Genomic DNA, 25,003 nt, shown 5'->3' on the forward strand with positions numbered 1-25,003 from the left:
TACTTGCTCCAAACATTAACTACCTATTTTAGCAAAGAGTCAAACCTATCATGTTAGGATGATATCATATATAGCCATCCAACCTCACTAACACACTCATTTACCTCAAAACTTATATATTTTTTACAATATACATCCATTTTATATGTAGGGAACATATCCAAATTGCATCTAGCATTATGAACAACACTAACGTTATTTTATCACCTATTGATAATATGTTTGTCACTAATTTTCCTTTTACTGAGTCTTATTTTTATGAAGCTTCGTATTTTTTTCACCGAAAAATTACGTATTTTATGCTTAAAAAATTTCAATGACCTAAAAAATATATTTTCTTAAATTAGCTAAACTAAAAAACCATATTAAATTACGTAAAGAATTGTTAAGATTTTTCTTCCACAGTTCGTATTATCTACAAATACTTATATGCAAAATTCACAATAGTTATAATCACTATTTAACTTATAATGAAGAATTTTATATAATAGTGCTCTTATTCAAAAATTAAAGTTATAAAATTGATTTTAACTTTAGAAATAAGGACAACTAGAATTGAAATAACAATTAGGGTAAAAAAAATATTGATATTGAACTTTACCTTACCTTTCTTAAATATCTATCTAGTTGATCCAAGTTTCTTTCTTCTCCTATTTTGTGTTCTTCCAGAATCTCTCCAAAAAATGTCACACATTGAATATAGTTTAGAATAAAGAAAAACAAAACTTTCTGACTTTTCAGGATCTGGATGAGAAATTTTTCTGATTTTTCCATTATTTTCAAATATTTTTGTTCCTCTGATGGATTGATTACTTTCTTTTAAATCTTGGAACTTACTCCTGTAAAGAGATACAAGAGAAATTATTCTAAACTCAGATTGGATTTAAAGGAATTCAATCAAGTAAGTATCTAATATTTCACTTAATTTTTTCACATTTTTTAGTTTTTTTTTTCATAAAATAGTATCTGATCTCTCTATCAAATTAATTTAAAATTTAATTTAATCTTCATAAATTTCATTCTACCAAATAAAAACTCGTTAGACTATATATTAATACAATGAATATTTAGAATTTTTGTTAGATTTTATATATCATCGCTTAAGTGAAACAAATTTAACCAGTACATTACCCTCGAATTTAAAGCATAAACTATCTCACAGCTGGTCTCCCATTACTTATAAAAATGTTATTAAAATTAAATATCCTCGTTGAACAAAATTTCAAACCAACAAAAACGAAGTAACATTAATTACCACGGTTTACATAAGGAATAAGTAACATTGCTTGAGAAAATAAATATAATTACCACAATTAACAGAAAAAACTTTATTAAATAAATTATATAACATTTAAATTAAAGTAAACAATTACTTAAACAAATGTGTTATTACTCTTAATTTTCTAAGATAGTTTTTAATATTTAAGTTTGTGTAACCAACTAGTCTTAATACAATTTAAGTTAAGAATGAGAAATAAATAGTCTTAATACATTTTAAGTTAAGAATGACTAGTATATATATTGTACGGATATTATTAAAACTCATTTCGATTTTTATGTAATTTTGATATTGACCAAATATGGCTGTGGGTAATCTCATTGTTCACACCCATTCTTATTTTTTAAAGCTTTTTAGGCTAAAATTTATTTTCACTATTATTTTTTAATATTTTATTTATTGTTTATTTTTTTATATAAAAATGAGTTATCATCAATTTTGTATAAATCTTTAGCCTTTTATTATATATTTTTTCATTTTTCTATTAACACTTCAACTAGTTTGTTATTTATCAAGTTCACTCAAATCTTTCAGATATTTTTGTTCTCAACATTTAACATTTATAAAAATAATAGAGATTATAGTAATAAAATTTCAATGTGTAACTATTTACTCTTTTACATAATTACTTAAAATTTATGAAATTACTATTCACATTTTATTTTAATTTGACATTAAAAAAATATCATTTTGATAATAAACTTTTAATATTATTCCTTTTTATTTGATTTTTATATTTCAAAACAAGATTACTTAATTAACATTTTAGACAATTCAAGTATGGGAGAGGATATACTTATACCTATACTCACTGTCAGGCATAAATAGAAGAGCAAAATAATGTAGTATTAAATATAATACGAATTAATTTATTGACAACTTCAATCTTAAAGTTGACTGGTATTAAATGTTTCAAAATTTAAAGTGATAACGAAATTAAAAACACTAATTCTTTCATAATTTAATAACCAATATATTTGAAAGACTTGTCATAATATACATGTTAGTTAAGTACTTCTCCTAAGTAGAATAATTCATGAATCTCCCCACGACCAAAGATGCGTACCCTATGGAAGAATCCAAATTAGTGGTCTGAAATTCCAAAATTATTTCCTATTAATTCGGATAATCTAAATCAAAACCCTTCAATAACTAGGAGAGAAATATTCCTATAAAAAAATTATATTAAAAAAAAAACTAATTCCAAATGGGCTGATTGAGAGTCCCTTGGAAATTTCTGACCGGAGCAAGATACATTCTTCAAAACCCTAAAGGATGATTCAGTAGTGTTTGTTCAATAAGTTCACGTGGTAGATAGTGAAATGCATTCAGTCCTTTATTTAAATCACTACATAAGAAGGGGGTCACTGTCCTCCATATCATTTGTCTAACCTCCATCAACAATTACAATTACAATTACTATTACAACGGGCTTCTGTTGGCATCTTTGTATATAAGATACCGTGTTCTTGTTTTCCCTAGGGCAGCATACCTGAAAACAGCACATTGTATCATTCAACATGTTCTAACAATTAATCCTTCAGAATGAAGACAGTAATATATAATAGTATAATTTACCACTGTGGGATGAATGGTGCCATCCAAATGACATCACCCGCCTGAACTGGGTACCTATTCACAGAAAAACAAAACAAAAAACAGTGAAAAAACAAATCACCAATGTAAAGCCACAGCTTTTAATGATATGAACTAAAAATATCATGTAACAAATCGATCCTAGAAAAATCATAAACAATAGAATATTCCAACGAAACTCACCGAAGAACACAGCCAAAAATCTAACCCATAATCTGTGGCAGACACCACATAGAACAAAATAGAATGTGTAATGCTCTCAACTAGGGATCTGAGTGGCACAGTTTGGAACCAACGAGCTTATATAATTGTTAAAAAATCTTATGTTTTAGAAGAATATTAGGATGTCAAACTAGATTGGGAAGAGCCAAAACGTAGATCAAAACTGTCCACTGAATACAACAAATATAATTTCTAAAATCTGAACCCATCAAAATAAACCTCAAATTGGGTTGAGTTAGTGGGGAGAGACAGGTCATGGACAGCCGTAATCAACCAAGATGCACAATCATTTCTACCGGACCAATTAAGCTCAAATAGCTCACCATTATGTAGCCAACATGGGGCCAAGATCTCAAATTCAACTCGAAAGCTCAAGTGATTGGATAGGCATAGCACGAAGTAATAGATTTTTCCATATAACAGTCAGATACACTACTAGGCCAAGTGAAACTCATCTTTCGCACTGCCCAAGTAAGTTCAATGGAAACAAAAAGTGCCACTATATAGAACTTCATGCAACATTCAGACCATTTTTTATAGGTTAGGTCTAGAACTCTTACCAGCTATCACCCAAACGATAAATGCCTTGCCCTTCCAATAGTAGCAAGCCGTGCTGGTTATAATGGACCTCCTGCAAAAGCCAAAAAATTAATAAAACTATAAAAAGGTCTTTCAACTTTAGTTGGAAGACGAACTAACTCTCTCCTAGACTTGTGTATGAATAACTAGGAGAGGTGTACAATTTATCATAACATCAAGAAGCAAATGTCCCACTGATTTCAAAAACAATTTCATGGAAGAGTGCTTGTATTAAAGATGTTTATCCTTTTACTTTTATCTGTTTGATAAAATGTAATAAGGATAGGTTTTGAATAGCATAACATCACATTAGGTAGTCCTGTAAGTGATAAAATTGATCTTCATTGTCAAGTGAAGTAGACTACACGTTTCAAGTGATAACGCATTTTAAACAAGTTCGATTATACAAGTTTCAATCATGACATCACATGATAAAACTAAATTTGTATTTGATGATTCAAAAAAATAGGAACTTGAAATAATTGGCTAAATAAGAAGTATACATCAATCAAACCAAATTATTGCCAAGCCGATCAGAAGCTTAACATAAAACTGTTACTGAACATTAGAGTTTAGACCATAATCTCCATTTATTGTCGTAAAGGACGATTGCATAATTGCATGACTACACTATAACTTTACACTATTACAATTCATACCAGAGTTATATCATTTGGCAAGTGAAGAGATATTCGGATATTTGGACCATGACTTGCAACAAAAGTTGAAATGACAAAAAATGAAGATGAGATGAAATCCAAGAATTATATGGTTTTTCCACTATGAGCTACATCCACTCTCAGGTGAAAGAAGGATCACACCAGAAAGAATATAGTAATTACAATCACTTTCCATTTGTTTGGAGAAATCAACCATCACTCTATCATTAATTATAGAGTACATCCACCTACAATTTTCCTCTAGAAGAGCTACACAAGTTAAGAGATTGGATAGAATAGGGATGATACCCAACATCATTCCAGCCATCCCAATCTAGGCTTCAGGAATGAACCTTGAACACAAATTAAATGTGACTAGAATCTGACCAGGATGGTCATCTATTTGCTTCTTGCCAATCATTTATTTAGCTACTAATCATGACTTGTTCAACATATCTCCCATTTCAAGACTCTGATTTGTAATCAGGTCATTTTGAATCATGTCTTCATGCTTTCAGCCTCAATATTCATTCCGCACAAGTCACCTCTCCGCTATTTATGTTTTCTGAGGATCTACACTATGTCAACATTTACAAGCTTAGTCAAACTTGTATTTATATTTTCCATTGACCATTATCTACACCATGCTTACATTTACAAGCTTAGTCAAACATGTACTTGATTCTTGTATGAATCTTTGGCATGTCTACTTTTCCATCTTCCACTACTTCATGAACAAAATAAAATTGAACTCTTATGTTTATACCTAGAATGAAAAGTTAGATTCCTCAACATGCAAGTCACTCACTAGCATAGAAAAGAGAAATTTTCTCGTTTGTGTCCAGTCTCCCCCAATAGCCTTTGTATCCAAATTGCTTTCCTTCCATCTTGTGCAGTCACCATATATTCCATACTTGCGGTAGATAAGGCTATCACAATATATAATTTTGATAATTAGCTTACAACTCATCCTACAAGAATTAACATATAGCCTAATGTGGATTATCTTGTGTTAAGTCTCCTGCAAAACCTAAATCAACATAACCCTTGACCATAAAATTTGACCCTTTGTAACATAATGCAGCATGTGAGGTTCCATAGATACATCTCAAGATCCTTTTTAGAGCACTCCAATGTTCTTTACCAAGATTTCCCGTGTATTGACTAATTTTGATCAATGTCTTGCCTTTATACATCATGGCAAATTTTAGGCTTCCCACTGTTAATTCTTATGATACTTGAGACATTTCCATCATTTTGCTTCAATGTTGGGACATATACTTGAGAATAATTTGTTATTAATAAGTGGGCTAGAGATTGATTTGCTATCTTGCAACTAGAATCACCTCAATATTTTCTTCTAAGAAATCAACTTTTCTGACTTTTCCATCTCAATGAAATCTGCATCCCTAAAGTTGTTTGTAGGTTCCAAGTTCTTTCACAGTAAACTGCTTAGCGAACTTTCCCTTAAATTGTCGGACTTAACTTTTATTAGGACCTATCATGTCATCCACATACAACTAAAGAATTAAATTATCATTGTCAAAACTATTCTAATTTGCATAATGGCCTGAAGTGAGTATTATGGATCCTAGACTTATGATGAAGGAATCAAATCCCTTTCACTTACATCTCACACCTATTTTGGACCATACAGTAATTGGGTTTCTTCAAGCACATACTAATGCAAAATATTTGGCTCCTCCGATGGTCATGTTCAGTTATTCTCATACGTCAAAGTGAGTATGTGCTTACTTTTGGCAATTGATCTTCCAAACTTCAATCTACTCTACTTACAAAACAATTCAGACAAAAGATATTTACCCACTTAAGCCCATAAAGGAGATAAAATTATACTACATTCTTCAAACCTCATTGTGATATATCATCCATTTTGTGATGATATACTTGAAGTTCTTGGTTGGATATTGCAAAAAAAATGCATCCACAATCTGTTGTGAATTCGAGAAGTGGTATTGCAAAAGGAAGGAAAATGGTTTACGTGTCCTTGGGAGTTACCTAGAATTAAGGAAACGACAAGTGAAAGAAGTTGCACAAGTCTATTAATGTGGGTCGTAGTGGTCTTGCACCCCTTGACTTATTTGCCCCACAATGGATATTTATCCATGAATGAAGTGGGTTATTGGTTGCTCAAGCTTGAGATCATGCAGAACAAACTTTCACCTCTTCTATAAAATACAATAATTTCATTTCTTCCCAAGACGAACACATGGACTTACATTTCTTCTTTCAATAACACAAAGATTAGTTCACTCCTCCCGATTTCTTCTCTTTTTCCTATTCTTCCATAATCCTTGGTTATTTTTTTACTCTCTCAAAAGAATTCCTCTCTATAGTTCTAAGTTTCTCAAAAAATCTGAGAAGTTCTTGTTTTATCCTAAGGGATTTGCGCATACACTACGAATAAATCCTTAAGGATAGTAAATATACACAGGAAATTACTTGTTCGTATTCTCTTCATATTTTACAACACAATCCACCTCTTGCCTTTGGTCTCCCAGAAGCATGAACAATTTTGTTGCAATACTTTGTGCTTCCAATATAATTTGGTACCTCTAACAACCTTCGATATGGGTCTAGCACCTTTGGTCTATCCAATAAACAAAAGGTTCTCCAAGTCATTTACATGATGTCCCCCTCATTTTGTAGAGTGTCCTTATGCATTTTCAACTTCAAGATACCAATACCAACAATTTATATGGCAAGAGTAACCATGAACATATATTGAGATAGGCTCATAAGTGCAAAACTATTCTTGACATTGTGTCATGCGTCACTTTGCTATTGAATTCATTATCTAAACATCAAATAGTTGCTATCTCCCTTTAGAACTGATTAATAATATACAAGAATTCTCCATGACCAAAGGCACTAGAAACACACTTTGAGAAGTTGTTTTGGAATGTAATATAGATAATGTAATCCTTGTAAGATTTACACTAATTATCTTGCAAGTCGTTTTTTTAAGGATGAGTTTATCTAGCTCAAAATCTAAGAGATATCCCCATTGGGAAATTTAAACCACAAGTTGGCTTGCGACAAAAGTATGCAAGAGAAAGAATAAAGATAAAATGAAGACCAAGGGTTTTGCGATTCTCTCGCTATAGGCTACATCAGTACACAAGTGAAAGGGATCACACTAGAAATAATATACTTGTTTCAATCACTCTCAACTTGTGAGGAAAAAACAATTATCACTCACAAAAATAGAAGTAAAACATCTCCACGTATCACTCATTAAATAGAACCTATAAACAAAAATTACACCAGAGAAGAGATTGGATGAAATGAGGATGATATAAAACATCACTCAAGTCTCCCTTAAATAGGCTTCGAGAATGAGCATTTATCACAAATTAAAGGTGGCTAGAATCTGCCCAAGGATAGTCATTTGGTTGCTTCTTGAACATTTATATAGGTACGAACCATACTTTTGTCCAACAAAAGAGAGGCAACTTACTACCATATCCCCATTGTAGAGACCCAATTCTTAATGCACCTCTACCGCATACATACACAACACATCCACATCAGTATGGTACTGGCAGAGAGACAAATTACCTTCACATTGAGAAATTCTCCGGGTTGAAAATCCATTATCTGCAGTCATCAGTTCATCAGTAACATTTACAGAAATTTACCGGAAACCATGATCATATGAAAACAGTATAATGCAATGAATAACAGACCGAGCCAAAAGAATAAGTACATAAGAGATTTGAACTTACATGGATATTGAAGTCGTATGCCAAAGTTGTTGGAATAAGCTTCCGTAGCTCAAAAATCTGACAAAGCATACAGAGAGAATAAAAAACTTAAGATACAGTGAGCAAAGTTCAAAAAACCTAAGATAGATAAAGAGAGAGCACAGAGACCTGATTATTGAGGATAACCCTCAACACACGAGGAATTTCTGATATATCACAATAGTTTAAAATCATATTGTAACTTGTACAAGTTGCTAAACATGGACTGTCAGAAAGTTCTGAATTGACAGGTGTAATACAGCCAGAAAAAGATGATTGAATGTTTCAGAGTAATAAACACGCCTAGATTCATGACAAGTGAATGAACCCAAAACATGTAAGTATTGCTCCATGCATTGACGTTAATAGACATAACAGTGTCATAAATATTCTTTTATGAACTATCATCCTAAATTGGAAAATTTAATCCCTGAATTTCAAGCCAAGAAAAAGAAGATGAAATAAAGCAAACTGCTTTTCAGCACAGTAGAGTCAACTTACCTCGCCAGGAGTTTCAAGGAGTGGGTGTTTATCAGTTGAACCAACCAATGGCTCTGGGATATGATTTGCCAGTGGAGAATATCTGAAAGATTATAGACATTTTTCATACTCAAGTCATTAGAGTACTCGTGACAGCTCACTATTTGAATGTACACAAAAATATATATAATATGCATTCTATACCAATTTATATTGCAACTGCTTATAAAGAACCTTGAAATATAAAATGGATCCATCTATTTTCAGTATGATAATCATAATTAAATGCAAGAATTCTCATAATGGCAAGGAGATGGAGATGAAACATATAAATTGCAAGTGGGCAAGTAAAAAGCACAAACCTTCGTTCAAATACCACAATAGTACCAAGTGCATCAGATTCAATTGAATGTTCAAAATTTGGAGGAAAATAAGCATATGAATCCACCTGGAATTAAAGCCATGACATGAAATTTTTTATAGCCATCATAGGAAATATAGTGATCATCTAAACTTTCATAAAAATGGTATAAAGCTAGTAGCCAGACAAAAATATGACTGAAAGAAAGACACTGCAATTGTAATGAGTCTACTTTCACCATTCTTGATTACATAGCTAAGCAGTGTGCACATAAAACTAAGGTCATCATGATAAGTATCACAAGTGAGGGAAATATGAATTTCTATGATTACTTCCTACTACCAGAAAACCGGAAAATAAGAGGATTCACCAAAGGAGTGAAACTTGTAATAGAGTGACAAATAAGAAATAATATCATAAACTGCAATCAACTTAAGCATGCATTCCTTCTCTTTTCCCTTCTGTCGTATAATCTTCCTATCATGATTATTAAAGCATAAAGCTCTCTAGCAATGAAAAATAGTAATGGCACATTATAAGAAAATAAAATTTTGAAGCAACGGCAATCAGCTTTTATTTTTATATAAAAACATTTCAAGGATTGAATCTTGAATTTAAGTCCAATTTCAATGCCCCTGAATCTTCTGTTGTATAAATAGAACACTTATGGGTCAAAGCTAACCTACCACCAGCGTTAAATAAATGAGCTGGATCTAAGAAAAATGTAACCAAAATTAGAAGAAGAACAGTAATAAGAATAAATCATGCATAACATATTTCCTGAAGCTAACATAGTTATCATGGAACTCCCACAAGTGCATAAATACTGGTAGAGGGAAACGGTATGTGAAAACCTTTCGTTCTTGTATATGGTTTGAGTAAGTTCAAAAACAGCCTTATGCTTGTGTTTGCATTGAGTGACTACACGTGTATCATTACACCTTGGGAAGAAATTTCTCATGATATTTTTCAAGGGTTACAAGTGGAATGAGGAGGGTACAAGTTTATAGTATTGAGTGGCATGTGCAGCTCTCTGGTGCATTTGGCAGCAGAGGAATGTCCAAATCTTCAAGGGTTTTCTCTCTTCCCTTGATATGTTTGTAGGAAGAGACAGTGTCTACATATTTCCTTTGGTGTACTTTACTTGAGATTTTTTCAAGAGAACAGTAACTAGTGATACGAAGAGAGATTGAAACTTCCGTTTAATTTTTTTGGCTAACTTGGCCCACTGTTATCGTCAACTGTTTCTTTTAAGGAAGATATTTCATTCTCCTCCAGATTCTTTTTCCTTTCTAATAATGTTTTCTTCTTTTATTACTTTAAGAAAAGAGATGATAGTGATTTAAAAAAAATATTGACCAAACCTTAAATTTGTATCAAATATCAATTTTTAACAGTACTTAAAAATTGGTTATCATACTGACAGAAACATTTACAATACTAATTGTAGACTTATTACCTTAAGTAGTTGGCTAACTCCAGTGGCATTAGTGACGGTGACGGTTCCTTGGAGCACAAAGATAAACCTACACATAACAATATTAAATAGTTGAAGTGTCATTTACAAGAAATTGAGGGGTAGAATGCAAAAACTGAAAAAGCTAAATAACATGTTTACAACCTCTCCACACCAGGCAGGGGTAGTCCGGATCTTGAATTATCTATAAAGGGGACAAAGCACATATCAAATGCATACCAGAAAATTTAGTTTCAGGGAAAACTGAGAATGGTAACATACATAAAATATCAAATGTCACAAATGAAATGCCCATTGGAGTTAAGGGAAAGTGTAAAGGTAGACTTGGAGGATATGATTGAAATTGTAACCCAATATCATTTTGATCCCTAAAAGAAAAGCAAATAAGATATTGCCAAGCACTAAAAGTTAGGCTGAACCAAAAGACCAGTCGTATATTTATTATGAAGGTTGGTTCCAGGACGGAAGATATTTTGTTAAGGTACAGTAACAACTTACTAGCCATTCCCAGGCTTTTTAGAGTTCAAGTATGTTAAAGCAGTTGACGTGCAGCATTGGACCGGAGCAATTTTACTTTGGATTATACAGAGAGAATCCTCTGAGAGGGATGAACCCAGATTTTCTGAGGTGCAATTAACTGTACAGGGTAATTTTTCTTCCATTATCTTTCTTGGGGTCCAATGTTTTCCATGCCACACTTCTTTTTCCAGTAAGGTTGATCTAATGTTAGGAGGCTTGTAATAAAGTTGCACCCAAATGATGCATAATTGCATATGAGAAGATAAATGGCATCAAAAAATTAGTATGTCGGCAAAGATATGTAGTGTGGATGACTAAAATAATTGATTCACATATGCTGAAGTAACAATATCATCTAATGACAATATACCCAGGCAACTTGGTAAATATTATGAATTCAGTCGAATAAGTCATAATCAAACCTTTCAACTTAGCTAGGTACATTAAAAAGTGTGAACCCATTTCTGGTGAAATTAAATATGCCCCAGTTGTGTCGCTCCTGTCGAAGAAAATTAAAGTTACTACACAACAAGAGGACAATGAAGAGGCTTAAAATCTTAACTAAAACAAATGAAGAAAGTCGAGAGTACCAATCAGGCAATGGGCCATAAACATGACTTTCTGGTGATATCAAAGCATGGGAATTCTTGTAAACACTGCGTGTGAATCCAGGTAAATCTGCAAACAAAAGCAAGTAAACTCAGTCCAATGCAAATTCACTGCAAAGTTCTTTTCATGAAAATAGTCCAAGACTTAAACAGAAAAAGAAACTTTAATATCTAAATACCCTTTACATATAGTCCGTTATAATTAACATATATATCACAACTCAAGAAAGAATTCTAATAGTCAAGCCTGGTAGTCAAGTGTCCAACTTCACCTCTTAAGCCAGTTCTTTCAGCAACCAAAATAAAAATCATTATAATTAGAAATCCACATCTTGGGAAAAAGCCATGAGTCCAAAACTTTGTGAAATTCTTGGGTTAACAATGCATACAAGCCTGCTGCTACAAAATGTACGGTCTCATGTGTTTTATTTTATTATGCATCATAAACCTTTTATAGGGCATTTACATCATTTCTTTGGAAATAAAATGCATCTTGTCTTTACAAGAAAGACCCTCTATTGACATAGACACAAATCTCCCGTCTATTAAAAAAATCAAGGGAAATCTAATCAGCAATCACCAGTAGTCTGTTTGTTTCCTGCTCCGTTAAACAATTTACATCAACATAATAATATCTTTTTTTTAAGACAAGGAAAGAAAAATAGCATAACAAAAACATTTGACTAACCTTTAAGGTGAACAGGAGAGAGAGTGGGAGTGTCGACTTTCCAATAAAGAGGCTTTGCTTTCGCGTCCGTACTAAGTCCAGAAGGAGCAGAGCAATACCCTTCTTCAGAAAAAGCATGCTTAAACAAGCCTGAAGAATCAACAAAACACAAATAAGTCATTTCCTACTCTCTTCAACCACCAAAACTCCTCCTTCGAACAACTGAGAAAACCAACACAAGTTAAAAATTGTTGCTGCGTTTTTTTTCGTTCAGCGGCCAAACAGAGTACAGAACAAAATTGGAGAGAAGAGAGTACCCAGAATAAAGAGAATTGCAAAGATGCTCCTCATTTTCAGATGAGAAATGGAGAAGTGTTCGGACTGAGAACAGTGGCTCAGATGAGAGTGTGGGTGTGGATGAGTGTGTCACGGACTTAAAGGAGCACTTAACAAAGATTCCTTAAGACCTACAAATACAATGGACGCTGATACCATGATGCACTACAATAATTGTAACATGGAATCTGCCTGGGGCCATGAAAATACTCTATTCAAATCTTTTATATTTATTTTTTCTATGCCCCCTTTCTTTACCCTTTTAATTTTATTTAGGATATGAAACTTTCTCTGATCCACGGATGTAATCTATACGTGAAATCAAAGACGATGAATGATCCACTGGTGTTTGTATTTGCTAATCTGAAAAAATAAATACACCTGTACGATTTTTACTGTCCTCATCCATGAGAATAAAGGCATGAAAAACCAATGTGGATTATTTTATACTATATATATATATATATTGCTTAAGCTAAAAATATTGCATGTGTGTTATTATTTAGAGTGATGATATATCTATATTTATATATCTAAAAATAGTTCAAAATTATTCTTTTATTTTAAAAAAATAGTCTTGTTAAATTAAATTAAATTAAGATTTCTTACATTAAATAGGCTTGATCCAAATATATATTGATTATCTATATAAAGTAAGATTATTTGTTATAAATAACCATATGAAAAAAATGATTGTTATTAAACGAGTTTTATTGAGTTAAAGTACATAAGTATAAAATTGTGTAATAATTTAATATTTTATGAATAACATTGTATGATAATTTAATATTTTATGAGGATGTGATGAATGAATATGTGATATATTATGTTTGTTAGTTTTTTTTTTTCTGTGATTGTTGTTGATAATGTTTATTGTGAATTAAAATGTATTCGATTTAAATGATGAGGTAGTTATTCATATATCGTAATGTTACAATGTGAGGAATTGAATTGTGATTATTTCGATTCCATTGATATTTTGATTTAAGTTAATGAAAAATAATTAAGAGAGGTTATTATCTAGTGGTCAAATTCATTAAACATAAAATTTATCTAATCATACACTACGGATTTGGAAAATGCTCAAACATGTTATGGTTATGGTTTTTGAGAAACAATGATTGAGCAATTGACCTGTCGTGTTTATGATTATCATTACACGTTTTGGGTTTTGTATCAGGTAATTCTTGATATTTTATGTTGATTGTATGACTTTTTAATTTGCTAGTATATTATATTTTTATTTAAAACTTACAAGTTTTAAATTATTTTTATGTATAGGTGATATATATATATGACTGTGAATTTCACAAGATGAAGATAACATAATATACGAGGAGAAAAAGCATTCAGTCATTCACGGGTGTGAATATTGCGAACAAGCTTATAATTTCATATTTATAGTTTTATGGCATTATGTATATGTGTCACTTCTAATATATCTTTTTAAAATGTTTAAGCTTTTGTTATCAAAGAAAGACTATATTAAATATTAAGAACTATATCTCATAATATATGAATGTTATTATATTAAAAATATAATGTTATTGTATATAAGCTTTCGTATATCCGAACATCAGATACTGTTTTTATTACGAGTGTTTATCATATTCATATACCAAGGACTCTGAAAACATTATTTAAAAATCATTTTTAAATACAATATAAATATAATTAGTAGAGTATTTATTAAATATTCTGCCGTTACTTTTTTAACATCCCATTTGATTATATTTAATACTGTTCATTTTTTTTTTTCAAATATTAAGCATTAGAAAGATCGGTTTGAAATTAAAGTTATACTTTTCAATAAAGACGATAATTTGGTATATAATACAAATATAGTATTTCTTAATATTCTACCGTTATCAAAATTAATATCCCCATTTATTAGATATAATATTGTTCAGTTTTTCAGTTTTTTTTTCCAAATATTAAGCACTAGAAAGATCGGTTTGAAATTAAAGTAATATTTTTCAATAAAGACAATGATTTGCTATGCACTAAAATCTCACATGTTATGCCAGTTGAAGTCATAGAAATTATTGAACCATTAATTAATATGATAAGTTTTACTACATTTTCTACAACTGAAAGAATAAACAAGAACGGTTGGCAGAGGTATATCCACCAATACAAGCTGACGAAAGGAAAATGACAAGTTTTGTTTGGTCTATGCATTTCAACAGATTAACAAACATTAGATGGCAGAATAAAAAATAAATACAATGCATTATGGTTCGTGTAGGTTTTCAACCCCCAAACCATACTTTTTAGAAAAATATAAATCAAATATAATTTGATTTCTCGTGTTATTTGTCAACATAATTTTTAAATCGAATTAATTTATTATTGAATAATCTAGCTCTATCTCTTACACTATTTCTCATTTATTAAATTTAAATACTAATTGTCATTATTCGATCTTTTATCGTAAGAATTATTTTAACTTATTTATTAATAATTAAGTTTAATCTTTATAATTTTTAAAAAATTAAATATCTTCTGTGAAAAATTTCGTAGCCTCTTCGTACCTGTGGTTCTGTGGAGCATTTTGTCCTGCCGTCGCATCAAATGTCACGTGAAACACACATTTTATACATTTTGTTTGAATGGCATGTACGGAAAGATATCCAAGTTGAAACACAGTCAAAAGTATCCTTGTCACTGGTCTTCACGTATTTTGTAGATTTTTTTTCCAAATGGCATAGATTCACCTTTAATTTACAGAGACGGGATACTGTTTATAATATTTACATATACTTTTTTGGAACTCGGTTCGCGAGTATGCTATTTTCTCATCATAATATAACGAAATTCGGTTTTCGGAAAACGAAGTAAGATTTTTTTAATTTCTTTTAAAATACAGAGAACTGAAATAAAATAAAAAAAGAGCTAATACTTGCACTTGTGGAAGATTGTTGCAAAATTATAATTGACTAATCTATATTTATTTAAGGATTTAAGTTATTAATAATTTGAGAAATAGTGTTCTTCTAATATAAAATTATGTAAAAGTAATTACACGTGTCATGCAAAAAAAAATCATACTTTTATATCATTATAATTTACTAGATATAAACAACACGATATTTTAAATTATAAAAAAAATTATATCGGTGGACTTTAATTGATATAAAAAATTATGCGGAGATAAAACTGTAATAAATTATAAATTTGTTTTATATCAATTGAATCCAAAATTGATATAGAAAGCAACGCAATGCTAAAAGTATAATAAATTATAAATCGGTATAAAAAGTTATTGAAAAATGATTTTATATTAGTTTGTCACTATAACTTATATATAATGTTTAATCTTCTTAGTCTTGTTGTAATGTGTAATGTTTATTTTCTTTTATTAATTATATTTTCCCTTTTAGTTTTATTTTCTCCATTATGAAAAATAACATAAAAAACAAATTTTTCACATTCTCTTTTTTTTTAGTTTCATCTTTTTTCTCTTTTCCTTTTATTCTTAGTTCAATTTTATATATAACTTAGAGTCAAATAAAAGTCTTTCAAACTCAACAAAAGGAAACTAACCTAATGGTAGATGTGTGTTGTTCTCCCGTAGGTTTGAACTTAAGACTAGACCAATTTCCTTTCTGCTGATATATAACCGCAAATACTAATATTTCATATATATCTCATGCATCACACAAAAATAAAATAATACAATTATAATTAATTTCAATTTACTCCTTTAACACTTTTATCACACAAGTTAACCACCATACTAATTTATTTTATTTATCTGAATATATATATATATATATATACCAATGATATCTTCTATTATTAAAACAAATGAATAGCGATACTTCGTTTATTTGTCCACCAAAATTGTAATACAAAACCACACCAGACTAATTCATTTTTTTTTCTTAACATCATTATTATCTACTTAATTTAATTATTAAATAAAAACACTAGATTCCCTTACTTGTTTGAAGACCAACGACTCTATAAAATCTTTGGACAACTTCCACATATCGACGGACACTAACTAACTAGAACAACAAAATCATAATTAGGGTATACCGTTAAGATCATTGATTGATAATGAATTAATAAGAAAGCATGAACGACACATGCGAAAAATACTTTTTACATGTGTCTTAAACTGAAAACTAAATAAAAGAAACAGAAAATGACTTACTCTATATAAAAAACTAATAAGTAAAAAAATGAAGATCTTAATGTCATAATCTACTAGACATTTTTTGATCGTTAAAAATATGTCTAAGAGTTAGAAAGTTTAGAAAAAAGAAAAAAAAATTCAAAAAATGAATTTTAGATGATGAGACGTATTTATGAATTTTTATTTATCTTATTTGATTATTTTAATGTTAAAATACTTAATCCCATCATTTTTAAATATCTATCGGTTTTAATATTTTATTTTACAGCAATAAACAATTAAAAAACAAGTTAATAAATAGTAAAATAATATAATAATTAATTATTTTTGTAAGATTGAAATAAATAATAATAGTAAAAATAAACCAGATTTGATAAAAATATTAATATACAATAAAAAATAAATAAATTACAAAATACTCAATGAAGTAATTTATAGTTTGTAAACTGGAAATTTCTAAAATAAAAGACTTTAAAGTATTTATGAAATATTTGTATATTAGTCAAACTAATTTATAAGTGTACGAATTTTATCGAACACATTTTATATATATTAACATCACTAATAATGTGCATGTTCACTTCTTGTAACATCCCAATAAATAGTAATCACCATTAATCAGAACTAATCACATTTACAGTAAATACAGTACAGTCTTAATATTTACAGTAGCTGCTCAAAAAGAAAACAGCACGCACAGCAATTTACATCAACTGCTCACACATATTAAAACTGAATATGCAGCACTTAACAGCATTCCGAATTCAAAATAAATACAGAAACCAGTTCTGATTTACTATTCTGCATAACTATATACAGAAATGTCAAAATACAGTACAGAAAAGTGACTAAAGCTACTACAGAAACGCGCCTCTACTGCTCAGCTTTAACTTCAACTTCCACAAGGTTGACATCCTCCAAATTTTCTTCTTCCAGCATGGTTTCAAGGGATGCATCACCATCTGCTCACATCCACAACGGATGATCATTGCATTGACAAGACGGACATACAGAACAGTAGACAACACAAAGAAATTTGCAAGGGTAAGCTTAGGTAATTTAATTCAATACAACCAACATAATTTAACATATAAAATCAGTCATACAATTCATACAATATTAAACACATATCCACGCATACAGTAACTCATCCAAATTCTCATAATTAAAGACTGTCCGGACTGTATGATCCATGTATCTACAGGCGTTCTTGCACCCGGGTGATGTAGTAACTGGGATGCCCTCAACAGCTGCCACCCGAGGTTAACCCTATCAGTCCAAAGTACTCAGTAGGACTAGGGTCTCCTGCCATTCCCACGCATGACCTACTCCCCTCTACTTGAGGATGAGCACTCACGGAATATCAGGATGAACAGCCATCAGCAGCTTTACCATGGTCATACTACACTACTTCTCATATTCACATCATGGAGACGTTCCTCCTTGGAACGCTCATTCACAATCCAAATCTCATAATTCCATTCAAATCACCATTTGTACATATTCACAATTTCTCTTATTCAGATTTGCATCCTGTATTCCACTCTCTTAATTTAAATACAAGTTACTCTTTAATAGATCACAACGACTGTATTACAGTGCACTGTAGCCTCGTTTCTGAACAAAAGAAACGAATCTGTATCCATTTACGTGAGTTAAGAACACTTAAGAATTTATTTGAGATTGAATCAAGAAGATCTGAATAATACTTAGAATAATTCTAAGTATAATACTGGAGATTGAATAAAAAGGATAATTATAATTTAGATATATTTCAATAGATAACCAGAATATGAAAGAAATTCAGATATGAACACTGTCATTAAAAAAAACCGAACGTTAAATAAGAATTTGAACGAACACCATATACGTTCGCTCACGAATCCAGGATAGGACGAGCGTTCAGTTATAAAACCGAACACTACTTAGGACGAACGCCAGTCAATGACCGAGCACCAAATAGAACTAACGCGCATGGAAATGAACGCGCATGGGAACGAACGTTCAGTGTCAGACCGAACGCTAACTAGAACGAACGCTCAATCTAAGATCGAGAGTTCCTTTGGGCGAACGCTCAATATAATACTAAGCGCCACTTATGACGAACGCTGGTGGACAAAACCGAGCGTACTAATACCCTTCAATTAAATTTTTAAATGGTTGGACACGCTAAGTTGAGCCGAACGCTCAAACTTAACTCTGCACACAAATAACGCTCGTTCTCGATCCCAATCCTCTCCAAATGAAAGAATTCTTACTCTAAGTTATTGTCCAGTGAAACCGAACGGTATAAGACCGTTCGATGACGAGCGTACACCATCAATCAGAGAAGACCAGACTTTCCAGATTTTAAAACACGAGAATTTCACAGTTTTACATATGATTCATAACTTAGAATTTATCTTTAACATAACTCTCATACATTCCAAAATTCCTATTATCAATCCATAAATACAGAGTCTTCCATCTTCCAGTTTCAAACATATCATATCAACATACAGTTCAAATCAAAATCATTCCAAATTATGCAGAATCAATCACATTACAACTCATACATTTCATTCACTGCATAATTTCATACAACATTTCTGATATACATCCATTTCAATTCTGCTTCATCACGCATATTCAAAATTCGCATAATGCATACATTTCAGACATCCATCACAATTCATTACTGTCATACAGATCAAACATATATTAAATTAAATTACTAAAGCTTCCCTTACCTGGTCTAACACTGCACTTCCAAATGCTTAGAATTTATCTCGACCACTCACGGCTTCCTATCCAGAATTCACTCAACCACTTCCACTTATCTAATACACCAAAATCATTAACAGATCAGACTTCTAACTTACACATGCAACCCAAAAATCTTGGTTTGCATGAACTAAAACAGACAAGTGCAGGGACGAGAACTTACCAGTTCAGTTCTCAGTTTGGTTCGGATCAGAATAACGCTCACGGTGCAGTGAAGGCGTCTACGGTCTCTGAAATTAGATCAGAGGAGTTGATAGTAAGGTATTTTAGAGAGAAGATGAAAGAGTGCAGAGAAAATGCAGAGAAGAGGGAAGATCAGAATTCGTGAGGAAGAAGAAGATTGCATGAAAGGAAGAGAAGAGTTTTCAGAGAAATTATTTTCTCTCCCTCGTCAAACGGTTGAGCAGTTACTCACTGCCACCTGGTTTCCACTACAGCTTTTAGAAGCTTCCAAAGTGACATATGGCATTCAGTGCATGCAGAGAGAAAGAGAGTGGAATTTTGACGTGGCAAGGTGAATTAAAACAGTGATCAGAGAATAGATTAGTGTTTATTAATTTATCAGGTTCTCACATTCCCCCTAACTACAAAAATTTTCGTCCTCGAAAATTCTAAAGCTTACCAGGGAATAGGTGAGGGTACAATTCTCTCACAGCCTCTTCAACCTCCCATGTTGAGTCACCAGTCTTTGCATTCCACACCACTTTCACAAGACGAACCTCCTTCCCTTTGTAAAGTCTGGTGCGGCTGTCTTCAATGCAGACTGGTTGCATCTCCAGTGTTCTATCTGGCCGAAGTTGGATATCTTCTAACTCCAATATGTGTGATGAATCCGCTATATATTTGCGGAGTTGAGAGACATGAAAGACTGGATGAAGGTTGGACAGTTGAGGTGGTAACGCCAGTTCATACGTGTCGGAACAATCGGTACCGTTATAGAGTTGCGCAGCGGAATAAAATACTCGGAAAGCGTGTTACGGTCACAAATCAAGTTTTGATAGTCCGTTTTAGAAAAACAATTTTCTTAGAGAAAATTTATCAAACAGTTGATATGCGTAAAATGTAAAGAGTATAGAGAGCAAGAAAATTCAACACAGAATTTTTATCCTGGTTCGATTCAAAAGAATCTACGTCCAGTTGTTAATCACTATAAAATGTGATTAACGTTTTCACTAAAAACAGTTTTACAAATTACAATAAGAGTGAATAAAAACAAATAAAAAAACCTTCCTTCGACGAACGAACCGGAAGATGACCACCTTGCCAACTCGAAGAGAACCGCTCCGACTATCGACACACGAAACGCGAGCTTCTCCTATTCACGAGACCAGGCAAAGCACTTGAACTAGCTTTTTAGAACTTCCTCAGATAACACTGTATTCTCAAAAGCTCAGAGTTTTTTTTTTCTTAGAGTTTTGGAAGAACCTTATATAGCCAACTATTCTGAATTCGCAGATATGAATTATAACTGCCGCAGATAATCGATTATTGTTAGTGATAATCGATTATTTGAGTCCGTTACAGGGTTTTTCAAAAGTGATAATCGATTATCCTGAGGAATAATCGATTATTCCAGAAACTTTGGCAGTTCTCATCAGAACCAGTGATAATCGATTATTTGGAGTAATAATCGATTATTCCAGACCAACAAGGTTTTCAGAAAAGCTCAGGATAATCGATTATAGCTTCTAATAATCGATTAAATGCGTAACAGTTCTGAAAGTACAAGTTTTTCTAAGTATTACATGTTTAAAGCCTTTCCTAATACATTTATTATCTACAAAGTGCTTTTAAAACAATTAGAATAGTCTATCTTGTTGCAGCATCATCAAAATCATTTATCTTCAAATTTACCAATGCTCCTCATTGGTAACAATCTCCCCCTTTTTGATGATGATCAAAAATCACTTTTAAAAGCAACTTTGGGTTATCTGCAAAAGATACAAACTAACACACAACAAGAAGAGTTAGTAGTAACTGCACATATTTCTCCCCCTTTTTGATCATAAGCAAAAAGAGTCATAATGCTCCCCCTTAATATGAGCTCCCCCTCAATTAAACAATGTATGTACTAAAACAATAGATCATATTATTCATGAAAACATTAAAGATTACAAGGGCACATAAAGCAAGACTTGAACATGATAAAACATCCTAGGAATTCAAAACAAAAATTTCTCCCCCTAAATGTGATATTTCCCTTAAACTTAAAAACAGATTCTGAAAAATATTTTAAGATCTATTCAGTCCAATGCAATGCAGAAATACTTACAATGCAATATTAGCTTAAATGAATGTGATCACAGTTACTCCAGGTTTAACAAGAAAGCATTCCAGCTAGCACAATCAGTTCAAAAACTAATTTTGACAGCACAAATTTCAACTTCTCAAACACCAACTGATTCATGCACTCTCATATCCCAATTTATTCAACTTCATAAATTTAGCTATGCATATCAAAACAACATATGCAAAAATTCAATCACAAGAGCTGATTCAGGTTTTATCTTTCAACATTTTTGAACAAAATAATTTACATCAAAATTATGCAAATTTGATCCAATCATTTACTGCATCCAAGCTCTCAATGTATATTATCATAGCTCATTCGTTATGCATTTGAACTTAAAAGCACATTTCCACATAACCAACTTTGAAATAGAAATGACAATTTAATTTTCACATGTCTTAATCATCCAAAATTGCTAATGAAAATCTGTCAGCCAACTCATTTAAATGACTTTTTCATAGTTTTGATGCTTGACAGAGATTACACCAAAGGTAACTTCAAAGTACTCATGAAATTGAATACTAAGCCAGTTAAACACAAATTCAATAGATAGTTATCAATAAAGCACTGAAATAACAATGCACATGGCTTTACATGACATGAGTGAAATTCAGAACATGAATATCTTAAATAGATGAATTTCACTTGATCAAAATGTGTAAACAGACAAGAACACACCACAGGATGAATAAAATAGTTATGAACATATCATTTGCCTAACCAGAAATGAATATGACATTAATTAAATAATGGGAGATCAAGTAAAAACAAGATGCAACATCAAAGTTTAAACAACACTTAGCTCAAATACTTGGTGCTTGAACGAAGGCTTTTGGATACCACTTGATGGAGTTACATCCTGGCTTGTAGCATCAATTCAAAGAGCAGAATACCATAGATCTCTCTTATCTTTTTGAAAACTTAACCTACAAAGTAAAAACAATATAGTTTTTGTACCCATAATCTCATTTGGGTCCTTTGAGGTTAGAGACATATTACTCTATAACAGGAATCCAAGCATATTTTCCATTTGGAACATAAAAATGTTTAATTCTACATTTGTTTGAAGTATGTCCCTTTTTCATGCAATAAAAACAACAAACATCATGCACTTTATTTTTCACAAAAGTCCCTTTCTCAACCCAAACTCTACGAGTTCTCTTAACTTTAGACTTTTTATGATGATGCATGTTTATATTTCTAACATTGCTCTTTCTAAAAACATTTTGAACATGTGAGATAGGCTTGATTCCTTTAGAAAGTAAATTTTCCAATATGTCAATGTCAAACATGTGACTTTTACAAGATAAACACTCAACAGGTTGTACAATAACATCAGATTCAGATAATTTAGTTTCTAGATTACTAACTTTGTTTCTCAAAACAACTTCGTCATCTAGTACTTTTTCATACTTCAATTTCAATTCATTATGCTCTTTCTTTAACTTTTTATGAGCAACATCAAGTTTTTCAGATTCATTTAACAAATCAAGAAATGCCTTTTGTAAATCAAATTCATCACTTGACTCTAAGCTAGAATCACTTACTTGGCTTCCTGCATCTTCTGAGTCTGCCATTAAGCACAAATTAGCTTCTTCATCTGAATTGCTTGAACTTGAAGAACTAGAAGCATTCTCTTCCCAAGCTATGTAAGCTTTCTTCTTCTTTGGAGATTTTCTCTCCTTCTTTTCTTCACTCTTCCTATTCTTAGGACAATCATTCTTCACATGTCCTCTTTCTCCACATCCATAACATTTAACGCTTGATGGAGATCCTTGATTTTCTTTCCTTTCTCCACGGTACTTGTCTTTTCCCTTTGCTTTCATAAATTTAGCAAACTTCTTAATCATAAGACTCATATTTTCCTCATCGTCATCGGAATCATCGTCCTCAATTCTCTTAGAACTTTTTCCTTTTGAGATTTCAGACTTGAAGGCAAGCGTCTTTCGTTTGCCTTGATCCTCTTCTGCAGTTAATCTTCTCAGCTCAAGCTCATGCTCACGAAGTTTTCCAAAGAGAATTGCCATTGACATTTGAGTGAGGTTTTGAGACTCCGAGATGGCAGTCACCTTTGGTTGCCAAGACCTGTCTAATGATTTCAATATTTTCACATTTAATTCATCAGTGTCAAAAGTCTTACCCAAACCTGTCAGGTGGTTCACAATGTGAGTGAAACGCTTCTGGACATCAGATATTGTTTCTCCAGGCTGCATTCTGAACATCTCATACTCCTGAATGAGTGTGTTCTTCCTTGCACGTTTCACGTCGTCTGTACCCTCATGTGTGACTCTAAGGACCTCCCACATCTCCTGTGCTGTCTTACACACTGAAATTCTATAAAATTCATCAAGTACTACAGCAGATGAAATAATATTACGAGCCTTAATATCAAATTGGGCTCTTCTATTTTCCTCAGGAGTCCAATTAAAGTATGGTTTTTCTACTTCTACACCATCAACCGTTCTTTTAGGAATATAGGGACCATTTAGCACAGCTTCCCAAATGCCTCTGTCAACAGTCCCCATAAAAATTTCCATTCTGACTTTCCAGAATGCATAGTTATCACCAGTAAAAAGAGGTGGTCTGTTGATGGATGCACCCTCAGCATATACTTGATTTTGATGACCGGCCATTTTCGCAAAAGTTTGAAAGAATATCAAAGCAAGCTCTGATACCAATTGTCGGAACAATCGGTACCGTTATAGAGTTGCGCAGCGGAATAAAATACTCGGAAAGCGTGTTACGGTCACAAATCAAGTTTTGATAGTCCGTTTTAGAAAAACAATTTTCTTAGAGAAAATTTATCAAACAGTTGATATGCGTAAAATGTAAAGAGTATAGAGAGCAAGAAAATTCAACACAGAATTTTTATCCTGGTTCGATTCAAAAGAATCTACGTCCAGTTGTTAATCACTATAAAATGTGATTAACGTTTTCACTAAAAACAGTTTTACAAATTACAATAAGAGTGAATAAAAACAAATAAAAAAACCTTCCTTCGACGAACGAACCGGAAGATGACCACCTTGCCAACTCGAAGAGAACCGCTCCGACTATCGACACACGAAACGCGAGCTTCTCCTATTCACGAGACCAGGCAAAGCACTTGAACTAGCTTTTTAGAACTTCCTCAGATTTCACTGTATTCTCAAAAGCTCAGAGTTTTTTTTTTCTTAGAGTTTTGGAAGAACCTTATATAGCCAACTATTCTGAATTCGCAGATATGAATTATAACTGCCGCAGATAATCGATTATT

The 25,003-nt window shown here is 31.9% G+C and overlaps 1 protein-coding gene and 1 long non-coding RNA gene across 2 annotated transcripts; both read right to left on the reverse strand.

The window, feature by feature from the left end:
• Positions 1-2,445: 2,445 nt before the first annotated feature.
• Positions 2,446-12,744, reverse strand: UGLYAH (ureidoglycine aminohydrolase). The gene is made up of 13 exons (XM_047296897.2): positions 12,532-12,744; positions 12,236-12,364; positions 11,530-11,617; positions 11,362-11,438; positions 10,565-10,604; positions 10,403-10,469; positions 8,945-9,030; positions 8,604-8,685; positions 8,085-8,141; positions 7,918-7,956; positions 3,658-3,728; positions 2,858-2,911; positions 2,446-2,771 (listed from the first exon to the last, which is right to left on the reverse strand). The coding sequence occupies exons 1-13, from the start codon at positions 12,563-12,565 to the stop codon at positions 2,702-2,704; spliced, it is 894 nt and encodes a 297-aa protein (XP_047152853.1). The 5' UTR covers positions 12,566-12,744; the 3' UTR covers positions 2,446-2,701.
• Positions 12,745-17,593: 4,849 nt separating this feature from the next.
• On the reverse strand, positions 17,594-19,663 carry LOC148206831 (uncharacterized). Its single transcript, XR_015786517.1, has 3 exons — positions 19,621-19,663; positions 19,424-19,513; positions 17,594-17,656 (listed from the first exon to the last, which is right to left on the reverse strand). It is a non-coding gene; the product is annotated as an uncharacterized LOC148206831 (long non-coding RNA).
• Between the last annotated feature and the right edge of the window lie 5,340 nt (positions 19,664-25,003).

The sequence above is a fragment of the Vigna umbellata genome, chromosome 1 (assembly GCF_029865625.1).
Source record: "Vigna umbellata cultivar VRB3 chromosome 1, Vumbellata_1.0, whole genome shotgun sequence".
NCBI lineage: Eukaryota > Viridiplantae > Streptophyta > Magnoliopsida > Fabales > Fabaceae > Vigna > Vigna umbellata.

Excerpts from the sequence above, each read along its gene's own strand:
- UGLYAH (XM_047296897.2), bottom strand. The coding sequence starts at position 12,565 with ATGAGGAGCATCTTTGCAATTCTCTTTATTCTGG. Across the intron at positions 8,686-8,944 it reads ATTGTGGTATTTGAACGAAG|ATATTCTCCACTGGCAAATC; the intron begins GTTTGTGCTTTT and ends ATAATCTTTCAG. Across the intron at positions 8,142-8,603 it reads TCCTTGAAACTCCTGGCGAG|ATTTTTGAGCTACGGAAGCT; the intron begins GTAAGTTGACTC and ends ATGCTTTGTCAG.